Below are 12639 nucleotides of genomic sequence, written 5' to 3' on the forward strand. Positions count from 1 at the left end.
AAATTTTTAATTTTTAATTTAAATATTTTAATATAGTTTAAATATTAAAATTTTGTATTTATTAAAATTAAATATCAAACCTCTAAAAAATAAATTTAAATAATTGGGTCTAATATTAATGGAGAAAGGGGCTGGGCACAGTGGCTAACGCCTGTAATCTCAACACTTTGGGAGGTCAAAGCTGGTAGATTACTTCAGTCCAGTAGTTTAAGACGAGCCTGGGCAACATAGTGAGACTCTGTCTCCAAAAAAATACAAAAATTAGCTGGGTGTTGTGGTGCATGCCTGTAGTCTCAGCTACACGGGAGGCTGAGGTGATAGAAACACTTGAGCCCAGGAGGTTGAGGCTGCAGTGAGCTATGATCACACCACTGCACTCCAGCCTGGGTGACACAGCAAGACCCCGTCTCAAAAAAATGTAATAGTAATAATATTAATGAAGAGGGATGAAAAGATCACATTCTGAGACTTTCAAATTTTTCTGTGTACAAAGACAATGTACAACTGCAAGTGTGTACACACAAATGCCAACATATAGCACTTGCCTATTTTCTTCCAGGATTTCAATTAAACTCTTCCGCAGAAAATGAAGCACTGAAACAAAAGAATATGACAAACCAGAATTTAAAACTGTGAACTTCAACTTCGATAAAATAAAATATTTTATATCACTTATATAAAATGATACCATGATATAGAAACAAAAATTTAAAAAGAAGGGGCATGATGTACCTGAATTCTCTACAATGTTCTACCTATTGCCAAGAAACTTAAAAGAGCCAGTTCCAAAATGACTCATAGAAGCCATCAACTCATGGAACAAAATAAAATAATAGGACTTACCATTTTTAAGCAGATTATTAACACCTGCTCTACCTGTAGAGGAAAAAATGAACACTGGTAAGGAGTTTCATGACCAAAATTAGTATCATTTAAAACCTATGATGTGATGAGAGGCGTTAGCCAGAAAAAGGACTAGAAAAGTGCTGCCTTACCCAAGTTAAAGTTCTCCATACAGGAAGATATATTGTCAATTACTTTCCTATAAGAGTATAAGTCAGTAGTACTCAATTCTTCCTGAAGACGAGAAGTAAAACGGTGTACAGCCTCAGGTAGAAAAAATTCAGGTAGGCTATTTAGTGAGCTAGAAAAAGAAACAAATATTAAAAATCTGACAATCTAATAGCCCCAGAATATGTGGGGAGGGAAGAGAATCATACAAATGTGGGAATACTGAACTAAACCTTCAAAATACAGCCAGAAAATTACAACTCCACACTAACATCACTGGAATTCCCTGTCAGCTCATCTGGTCTCCCTGCTTCCATCTTGCTTCTCTCCCATATCCCAGATTATTCTCAGCAAAGTAGGCAGAGTGACACTGTTAAAACACCATGTCACTTCTCTTACCAAAGCCTCCAACAATATCCTTCTCGGTTAAAGTACTAGACGAAGTGTTTGCAGTGACCTACAAGGTCCTCCCTACACAATCTGGCACTACCATAAGCTCCTGACCTCATCTTTTTTTTTCTTTTCTTTTCTTGATTTTTAAAACGGCATCCATCACAATCCTGACCTCATCTTGATCCTTGTTCACTTAGCTTTAGCCACATGGCCTTGCTCTGTTCTGACATACCAGTCTTTGCTCCTGCTGTTTCTTCCATCCAAAATACTCTTCTTTCAAATATACTCAACAATCATTGCCTCATTCCTTTCAGGTCAATCTCAATTATCTTATCACGTCTGAGCAAAGCTATATGAAGTGACCATAATATTTTAAATTGTAACCCTCACCCCATCCTTTATGTCCCCTTTCCTCCCTCCCCGCTTTTAGACAGCACTCATGCCATCTAATAGCCTATAAATGTTACTTATTTACTTTGTCTATTTTCTATCTTCCCCTTAGAATGTAACCTCCATTCTGGACTGTTTCATTCATTCTACCCCCAATTCCTAGAGGGAGTGCTGAAACACAGTAGGCAGCCAATAAAAATTTATCAAATGAATAAATTAAACATATCAATTTTGCCTCAATTAATATAAATCAAAACTGATAGGCTTTGTTCTAAATATAACTGGACAGTTCAAAGATTTTCTGGAAGAAAAGAATTCAAAAATAGGAATATTCAGAATAAGAAAAGTCACTAGAGGGATGACTTAACATTGATACATAATTAAAACACATTATCAAATTATAGTAAATAAAAGTGTGGTGTTGGTGTATGAACAAATGGACCCAAATCAGAAATTAAACCCATGTATATATGTGAACATATAACACAGTAAGGTGGTGTTCCAAATATGTGGGCAAAGATGGACTTTTCAACCGTTTGGATAAGTGGTTCCCCATATAAAAAAGAAAACTAAATTGGATCCCTACCTCACACTACATTCAAACCTTAATTCCAGATGGACGTAACCGTTGAGCAAAAAAAAAAAATAGTATAAGGCCTGCAAATAATATTGTAAATAATCTTGTATTACAGAAAGCACATATAGTAAGGTATAAAACTCAGAAATCTACACACACAAAAATTAGCTGAGTTGATAACCAAAATAAAATTTTAACTTTTGTAAAGACAAGACACCATGAGAGAGTTTAAAGACAAGTAACAAAGGAATGTATTTGGCATATCATCTATACAGAAGTCTTATAAATCAAGAAAACATTCTAACAAGAAAATGTACAAAGGATATGTGATAAAAAAAAAAGTCACTCAAACTCCACACATTAAAAAATGTTCAATCACACTAGTAATCTGGGATACATAAATTATAATGATAGCATTTTCACTCATTAGATTTTAAAAGATTTAAAGATTCATATTATCCAATGTTGGAAATACATGAAGAAGAAATAAGCATTCTAACTCAATTGGTAGTCTGGGGGAGTACAATTTAACAAGAATTTCAACAGGCCTAATTTTTGGTCCAGAAATTCCACTTCTTGGAATTTATCTCAGAGAAATACACATATATAATTATACACATAAGAGTATCACTGCAATGGGGAAGTGATTACTTTAAAACATGTAATATAAATCATGTAATATGTACCATACATAGATACGTATATGTCATATATATGGTACATTTAAATTTTGGTATATTCATATTACAGAATATTTATAGCTGAAAAAGTAAGGACTGTTGGCGGGAATGTAAAATGCTGCATATTGAAAACAGTATGACAGTTACTCAAAAAATTAAAAATAGTATGACCATATGATCCAGCAATCCCACTTCCGGGTATATATCCAAAGAACTGAAAGCAGGATCTCAAAGAAATATTTGCACACCCATGTTCACAACAGCATTATGCACAACAGCCAAGCAGTGGAAGCAACCCAAAGGTCCACTGAAAGATGAATGGATGAACAAAACGCAGTATATACACACAACAGAATATTAAGTCTTTCAAGAGAAGAAAATCCTGTCATATGCTATAGCAGGGATGAACCTTAAGGACATTACGTTAAGTGAAATAAGTCAGTCACAAAAACACAAATACAAATATTACACTAATATGAGGTATCTAAAGTAATCAAATTCCTGAATGGAAAGTGGCTGCCAAAGCCTGGGCGGGAAATGGGGAGTTGTTACTTAATGAGTACAGAGTTTCAGAGCTTTGCAGATGACAAGGTTCTAGAGATCACTGCACTGCAATGTGAATATACTTAACAATAGTGAACTATATACAATCAAAAATCATTAAGACTCAAACATCGTATGTTCTCACTCATAAGTGGGAGCTAATCTATGAGGATGCAAAGCCATAAGAATGATACAACAGACTCTGGGGACTCAGGGGAAAGGGTGGGAAGGGGGTGAGAAACAAAAAGACTACAAATTGTTGGGTACAGTATACACCGCTCAGGTGACGTGTGCACCAAAATCTCAGAAATCACCACTTACTCATGTAACCAAATACCACCTGTTCCCCAAAAACCTATGGAAATAAAAATTAAAATTTTAAAAAAAGAATTCATTTAAAAAAAAAGGTTAAGACTGAGGTTTTACGTTACGTCTTTTACTACAATTTTTTTTTAAAAGGATTATATGACATGGAAATATCTCTAAGACATTCTTTAGTGAAAAAACAAGCTACAGAACATTATGTAGAATATAATCTCGTTTACAGATACATAAAAAAAAGTAGAATGTAACACACATATGCAGACCTCAAAGAAAAGGTCTAGAAAGATAAATACCAAAATGGTAAGTGACAATCTTTACTAAGAAAAGATAAGTCCTAAACAATGAAATGGAAGCCTTACCTTTTGTTTCATATACTTCTATATAGCTTGAAATTTTTACACCAAGCCTATATTCCTGTGTTATCTGTGCAAATATATATTTAAACCAAGAACAGACAGGACAAAAAGAGGAAAAAACAGCAAGATGACATTTAAACATAATCAATAAATGTAAATGGATTGAGGGAGGAGTTAGAAAACTACAGCCCACAGCCTGTTTATTAAGTCTGTGACCTAAGTAGGCTTTTTATATTTTTAAAAAGTTGTAATTAATCAGCGAAAACAGAGAAGAAACCGTATGAATGAACTTTTTGTGATCTGTATCAGTTCAGTTTTATCAAACCAAGGAAGGAACTTTAGTTACTTTCGGTCAAATTCAACACTTTTTAACACCCGATTTCCCTTCCTTTTTTTCTTACCTTGCCAATACTTTCTTCAAGGGATTCTTTAGACTCAATGAAAGATAAATGCCTGCTAAAATATCCAAACAACTTTGAATAGTGGGATCACACACGCCATTTTTATCTACTTTCTCCAGCAGAGGCACAATCTATAATACAAAACATTGAAGTAATTTTTCTCATATCAAGTATAGCAAAGTAACATGGTTCCAGATACTCTTTAAAGTCTCAATTGCTGGGCACAGTGGCTCACCCCTGTAATCCTAACACTTTCAGAGGCTGAGGTGGACAGATCACTTGAGCCCAGGAGAGTTCGAGACCAGCTTGGGCAACACGGAGAAACCCTGTCTCTACAAAAAAAATACAAAAATTGGCCAGGCATGGTGGTGCATGCCTGTAGTCCCAGCTACTCAGCTACTCAGGGGGCTGAGGCAGGAGGATCGCTTGAGCCCAGGAGGTTGAGGCTGTGGTTGAGCCAAGATTGCACCAGTGCACTCCCGCCTGGGTAAGAGAGAGAGACCCTGTCTCAAAAAAATAAATAAACCCTGTCTCAAAAAAATAAATAAAATAAAGTGTCAATTATAATGTGAAATGTTTTCCATACTCCACTGTCAAGGATACTGACTTAAACACCTATTTCACTATTTATTAACTTTTTAAACTCATGTCCCCAACTCTCTCTTTACCCTCCAGACCCACCTCCACAGAGAATTACAGACCTGTTAACGGCTTACGGTAAAGAACAGCTGTGGCACGATATAAAAACCAGTAACAAATTTACTTACTTTCCAAAAAAAAAAACTATGTGTGCTCAAATGGTAAATCCTAACACTGAAATACTAATAAGTATAATATTTATATTTTAAATTAACTTTTAAATGTGCCTGCTAAAAAGTTTTGAAGATTCATATATTTTAAAACTTATCTCCACAAAAGAGATATGCACAATTATCTTCTACCTTATCTATTTACAGCTCAATTATGATAGAAGCCTGAATATGGCTTCTATTGCTGCTTTGAATACGAGGATATCATACAATAAACAGAAAAGAAAAAAAAAATACCTATTTGTTAATGATAAACTGATATGCAATAATTAGGGGCCAAAAACTGTCAGTGATTTTTTAAAATTCTTAATAGCATGATACTCTTAAAAATGCATTCATGAATATCAATTCAGACTTACCTGTTTAACATAATGGATTTGCGACACTCCATCCGTGAGTTGTACACAACGTAACAGCAAAGAAGCTAGATTTTTCCCTTCCACATCAGCAAAAGCTATATAACATATACAAAAAAATTGTTTTCAATGATTTAACAGTAAGTTAAATAAAACTTTGCCTTTGTTGTGCATTCTACAAAATTTTTTAATTATAAACCAAAGCAATAGGTGGAACATAGTCTGAAGACAGAATTTTAAGAAAATTTTACATCCAAAACATAAGGAAAATATAAAGAATTTGAATATTATATGCTAGGGGTCCCAGTGATTAAAATACTCTGCTTGCAAACTAGAAAAAAATATATAAGGGAAACCAGAAGTCACCTACATTTCAAAGTTTCAAGGTCCTGACAGCAAATGGTCAACACAGCAACTTGCATTTCTTTCTTCTTCTTTACACCCATTTTAAATAGAATTAACAGTAGTCACTGCAAGAAAGAAGACTTTAAGGCATTAATGTAATGTTTCTCAACCTCAGCACTATCAATTTTTGGCTGGGTTCATTCTTTGTGAACAGTATCATCCTATGCATTATGTTTCATGCATCCCCATCTCTACCCGTTAGATGCCAGTGGCACCCTCCTCCCTCCCAAGTTGTGACAAGCAAAATATGTCTCCAAACATTGCCAAGTGTCCCCTGGGGGGCAAAAGTGCCCCAGAATAAGAATCACTGTCTAAGAATTTCTGATGTCAAGAAGAAAAATGTTTTAAGCTCAAGTTTATTACTGACTAAAGTTATTTTACCTACTATGATTCAGTCTATTTTAAAATATAGCAAACTTTTCTTTTAGAGAACACACACACCAAAAAAACCTAGCATAGTTTTCCCAAAAATAAAGTACTTCAAACTAACCTCAGTGACTTGTTAGACTAACAGGAGGTACCACCATGTACTGATTTCTGCAAAATGAAAAAAAAAAAAAAGTTTTTTAAATACTATTCTCTTGAGTTTGCTTTTATTGATACTTAACAAATCAATGGGTTCATAATAGGCTAAACAACTCAACTCAAAGACTACACGACTACACACTAATAGTACCATGCCATCTGGAAAGAAGTTGGTAGCGAAATGTCATAGGGCTCTTTTCTTGATGCAGTTAGCATTTTTAGCAGTATTTATGATGAAAATATTAGAGGATATAATGTACTACATGTATAAAATAAACTAATCTGGAAGGACACGTTGAATGATGCAATCAGGAATAAAAACAGGTCAATAAACTGGAATAATGAGCAACACAAAATTTACCAAGATGAAATAGAAATAAATGTAAAGGGCTGCATTTAGTTTAGGGGAAAAAGAAATAGAGCCTGAGGAGGCAAAAAGTAGTTTGAAACAGCTCAACAGCACAAGATGACAGCCAAAAACCACAGAAGTCAGCCTATCAGAGCGCATGATTTTATCCAAACAGGTCAGGTGACATGTATAGAGCATTAGGTGCAGCGCTGGCGGCCATACTTTAAGGAGCCATAACAAACAACGTAGCTGATTTCTGAAGGACCTAGAGAGCACCACCTTCAGAGAACAGCTCAGTTAACCAAAGGTGTTTGGCCTGGAGAAAAGTCAACAGGACAAGAGCCTTAAAACAGCTACTAGACTGTTTTGGAGAAAAAGGGAGTAGATTTATTTGTCTACTATAAACTTACTGTCTTGCTATTAGTAAAAGTTAGTACAAGCTACAGGGAGACAGATTCCAGATCAATAGAAAGGAAAAGCTCTATAGTGCCACTAAGGACTGGGCTACCTTTTAAACAAAGAATTTCCCAACACCAGGAATATTCGAAGAGAAGATGACTGAATATTTTGTCTTGGACTCCTGAAACAGCCCCCTAACTGGTCTCCTAACTTCTACACTTACCTCCAAAGAGCCCATTCTGTTTACAGTCATCAAAGCAATCTCTTTAAACAAAAAAAAACTCTCATCAAATTGAATTACTTACTCTCTTCCTTAAAACTTTCCAAGGGTTTCTAAATACACTTAGAATAAAATTCAAACTTGAGGCTGGGCATGGGGGCTTGTGCCTGTAATCCCAGCACTTTGGGAGGCCAAGGAGGGTGGATCTCCTAAAGTCAGGAGTTCAAGACCAGCCTGGCCAACATGGTGAAACCCCGTCTGCACCAAAAAAAAAAATACAAAAATTAGCCGGGTGTGGTGGTGGGCGCCTATAACCCCAGCTATTCCGGAGGCTGAGGCAGGAGAATCACTTGAACCCCTGAGGCAAAAGTTGCAGTGAGCCGAGATAGTGCCACTGCACTCCAGCCTGGCGACAAGAGCAAAACTCCATCTCAAAAAATAAATAAATACATAAATAAATAAATAAATAAATAATAAAAACTTGAGATTTTGCCCTTCAAGGCCCTAAATAATCTGGCCCTGCCTTCCTCCACTCTTCATCTCAAACCAATCTCCTCTTCACCATCTCAAGAGCTTTGTACTTCCTGATGCTTTTATTCCCACCTAAGAGGCTTTACACTTCCCAGTATCTCTGCCCCTTAATGTTCTTGCAAGACTGACTCCTCACCATTCATGTTTCTGCTGCAATATTACCTTCTAAAAGCCTTCCATGACCACTCTATCTAAAATCTCACCAATCCAACACACGTAGACACCATTTCTGTTAATTTTCTTCATAGCAGTTACTAGTACCAGAAATTACCCTAACGTGTACATTTGTATATTGTCTGTCTCCCCTAGTAGCAAATTGAATGAAGGCAGCAACTTTAATCTGTTTTGTTCATGTTTCAGGCCTCAATTCCTAAACCAGTGCCTGGCACATAGTAGGTGTTTAACAAACACTTGACGAAAAAACAAATTAACAAACATTTGTCAGAGATGTTCTAGAAGAGATATATGTCTTTAAGGGCAGGAAGGTGGACTACCTGGTATCTAAAATCCATTCTACATCTAACTGACATTCTACATCTTAAGAACCTATGTTCTGTTTGGGAAGTAAGAAATCAATACAGTAATGGCAGGTGAGCAACCACTTAACCAAAAATGGACGCAGCTAGGAAAGTGTCGACAACAGAGTAATTTGTAAAGGGACAGTCAGATCTAGCGGAATTGAGGCACGCTTCCTAAGAAAGTAACCACTGTACAAAGCCAGAAGAGATTGGGGAACGTAACTAGGGAGACTATTCTCTGGTGAAAGGTAAGCAAGTTTGCAGGAGGATTTGCTCTTGCCATTCTGAGGGCTATACAAAAGCAGATTCGGTAATTATGCCTGCCTAAACGTGTGTCCTGAAGAACCGGGGTCTCCAAGGGGGTAAATCCCGTGTCTACCGCAAGGCCAGAAGGTGCCCAATAAATTACACTCCTCCTAAGTCCCACTTACTGCTTCCCTTTAGAACGCTGCTTCACTCTACACCTTCCTGGCTGACTCCCACAAACATTCTCTGGGCGATTTCTGAACCACGTGGAGTTGAGAAATGACACTGGCAGAAAGGGGTTAAAGTGCTGTCTCCATGGAGACCTTAGCGACCGGAAATCAGTTTCACAGCCGCCGAATCCTGGCGATACCAAAAATTGGGAATTGGTGTGGCTTGCCAGACGGCCCTAGCAAAACTGGCCGAGCCGAGCGCAAAGTCACGCGCTACCGCGGGTCTGGCAGGCAAGACACCTGGGAGCCAAACCTCGTGCCCGTCGGCGTCTGAGAAGAGTCGAAAGCCCCTGGTCAAGTCCCGGAAGCAGGTCTCCTTCTACGGCGTCTCCGAGACTCGCAACGCGGTCCGCGGTCGACTACCGGGTCAGGGCGAAGAGAGGGAGGGCGGGGTAACCTGGGGGAGTCATCGCGAGAATTGACCAAACGCAGCTCCTCCAATCAGGAGTTCGACGAGGTCGTGACGTCACCGGGGTGGGCGGTAGCTATCGGGTCTGGTTAATCTGCCGCTTTACCGTCAGTGGCGCGCGTTCCTGGTGGTGGTGGGGCTGACCGGCCCTTTTGCGCGCAAGTCATTCTCTTCACATGCTTGGGCGCCTGGGAAGCGCTTTTGTCCCAGTCCAGACCTTCCACCTTTCTCCCACTCTGTTGGCCCAGTGCAGAGTCTAGGAGAAAACTACTTGGAGTTTAGAGCCTGCGAGATGGAGCAGGGGGGGTTGGGCGGCGACTGAACGGAAGCCATGAGAAGAATTCGGACTAAAATGAGAAGTGCTGTACCAACGTGTGCCAAAGCGCATTTATTCATTCAATGCCTCTACTGTCAGAGCGTCTCCAGGCGCTAGCCTTGAAAGTTATCCCCTACTGAGGATACATATATTACGCAGCACATACAAATTGTCAGATGGTTCAGTCCTTGAAAAATACAATAACTTGATGTCACTGGGAGCTGCGAAAGGGGCCAAGATCAGGAAATAGACCTGATACTATCATCAGGAGTATTAATTTGGAAAATAGAAACATTTCAATTCCCTAAACGTTAATGACAAGTTTTTAATAATTATTTTCCGAATTTTTTATTATCACCTTGCCTTGGTTTTCTTTGTAGCTTTACCGCATATGTATGTATCACTATCTTATTTTGTTCAATTTTGAACTTTTTGGAATTGTGTATGTATTCTGCAGCAATTTGCTTCTTTGAGCATTGCTTTTCGTATTCACCTACATAAAAGCAGGCGGCTGTGGTGCTTTTCGCCCAGGCTGGAGTGCGGTAGTGCTATCTTGGCTCACTGCACCCTCCGCCTCTCAGGTTCAAGCGATTGTCCTGCCTCAGCCTCCTGAGTAGCTGGGATTACAGGTGCACGCCACCACACTCGGCTAATTTTTGTATGTTTTTAGTAGAGACAGGGATTCACCATGTTGCTCATGCTGGTCTTGAACTCCTGACCTCGTGATCCGCCCGCCTCAGCCTCCCAAGGTGCTGGGATTACAGGCGTGAGCCACGGCGCCCGACCAGTAATTTTCCATTGTTTAATAGACTTCATTATGTATCCATCCTGCTGCCTCAACGTGGATTATTTCCAGTTTTTGCTCTAACATTGCTGCTGTGAACTATGTTGTGCATGTCAACTGGTGAGTGTGAGCAGACGGTAAATATGTTGTGCATATCAGCTGGTGAGTGTGTGCAGACGGTTCTCTACCATAATTTTTTGTCATATTTTTGACCCGGACTGATAGTAAGAAGTACATTATAGACTTTGAAACTGTGGACATATAAGTATTCACACATAAGTAAGCATTTCTTGAAATGCTACTTTACAGGAGCTGTGAGATTTTATTTCCTTTTTTTGGTAAATTATGGTAAAATACACAACAAAATTTATCATTTTAACTATTTTTAAGTTTTATGCTTTTTAAAATATGCATATTGTTTCAGACCTACTAATCGTATAACTCAGTGGGTCCGAACCCTTTTTTTGTTCTGACCAAACCATTTTAAAGGGGCAGACACTGCAACTCTTCTCCCTACACAGTGAGAGGTGGGCTAGGAGGCAAACATAATAAACATACGTTGAAAGGTGAAACTACTGTTAAAACTTAAGACAAATTAAACTTAACAGGGTTTAACTGAGCAAGGGGAAAAAGGATTCTCAAATCGGGCAGCCTCCAGAATCATAGCAGATTCAGAGAGACTCAGACTCCAGGGATGCCTCGTGGCCAGAGCACGTTTATAGACAAAGAAAGGAAAGTAATGTACAAAAACAAGTGAGGTAAGGAAGCAGCTGGATGTATTATATACAGCTTGGCGTTTGCTTTACCTGAGCACAGTTTGAACAGTCAGCATTGTATGAATAGTTGAAGTATGGCTGCTGGGATTGGCTGAGACTCAGCTATTGTTACAGAAGTACACTCCTAAATTAGGCTTTCAGCCTTGTCTACCTACTAAGTTAAGTTATGGTTCATCCATAAGGACTCAAATATGGAAGTACAGAGGCTTTCTCAGGCCATATTTAGTTCAATTTAACACCGCCATGGAAAAAATAGGGGAATGGAAAGTGAGAGTATAGGGGAGATACGTTGCAACATTAAATGGGGTAGTCAGAGTAGGCCTAATTGAGTCAAGATTTGCAAGAGACATAGACACTTGGGGAAGGGGAAACCTTCCATACAGAGGGAACAGCCAGTACAAAGTTTCCAGGGCAGGGCTTGCCTGTCCGGAGAATAGCAAGGAGGTAAGAGTGGCCGGAGCCAAGCAAGGTTAGTAAGGAGTGGGACAAAGGGCTTTGGATTATGTAAGGCTTTCACGTTATTTTATGGATTCTTTCACTCATCAGTGAAATGAGGAGTGATTTTGAGCAAAAGAATAATAAGATTTAATGTACATTTCAAAATAATCACTGGAACTACTTTGTTAAGAAAAGACTGTAGGTCGGACGTGGTGGCTCACGCCTGTAATCCCAACACTTTGGGAGGCTGAGGAGGGCGGATCACCTGAGCTCAGAAGTTCAAGACCACCCCGGGCAACATGGTGAAACCTTGTCTCTACAAAAATACAAAAAAATTAGCTGAGCATGCTGGTGTGCGCCTGTAGTCCCAGCTACTCGGGAGACTGAGGCTCGAGAATTGCTTGAGCTCCGGAGGCAGAGGTTGCAGTGAGCTAAGATTGTGCTACTGCACTCCAGCTTGAGCTGCAGAGTAAGGCTCCGTCTCAAAACAGAAAAAAATAAGAGACTGTAGAGCCTGCAGGAAGCCCAGTGAGGCTGTTGTGGTAAACTAGGCAGGCAGGTTGCTGGTGACACTGGCCAGGGTGGTGGCAGTGGAGAATGGGAGGTGGACAGATTTTGGATATAATCTGAAAGTAGAGCTAACAGGATTTTTT

The 12639-nt window shown here is 38.9% G+C and overlaps 1 protein-coding gene across 3 annotated transcripts in view; it reads right to left on the reverse strand.

Moving 5' to 3' along the window:
- Positions 1-9642, reverse strand: part of THADA (THADA armadillo repeat containing) — a 349278-nt gene extending 339636 nt beyond the window's left edge. Inside the window, exons 1-8 of one of the 3 annotated variants that reach the window (XM_017862713.1) lie at positions 9219-9600; positions 6736-6782; positions 6211-6310; positions 5844-5938; positions 4676-4806; positions 996-1144; positions 844-876; positions 546-594 (exon numbers count right to left, since the gene is read on the reverse strand). In XM_017862713.1, coding sequence (XP_017718202.1) covers positions 546-594; positions 844-876; positions 996-1144; positions 4676-4806; positions 5844-5938; positions 6211-6286 — 533 coding nt within the window. In that variant the 5' untranslated portion in view covers positions 6287-6310; positions 6736-6782; positions 9219-9600. Of the gene's footprint in view, positions 1-545; positions 595-843; positions 877-995; positions 1145-4675; positions 4807-5843; positions 5939-6210; positions 6311-6735; positions 6783-9218 lie in introns of all 3 variants that reach the window. The other 2 variants (XM_017862711.1, XM_017862712.1) reach the window with 2 other exon arrangements.
- Positions 9643-12639: the final 2997 nt, after the last annotated feature.

Source organism: Rhinopithecus bieti, unplaced genomic scaffold (assembly GCF_001698545.2).
Source record: "Rhinopithecus bieti isolate Rb0 unplaced genomic scaffold, ASM169854v2 scaffold_61117, whole genome shotgun sequence".
NCBI classification, from domain to species: domain Eukaryota; kingdom Metazoa; phylum Chordata; class Mammalia; order Primates; family Cercopithecidae; genus Rhinopithecus; species Rhinopithecus bieti.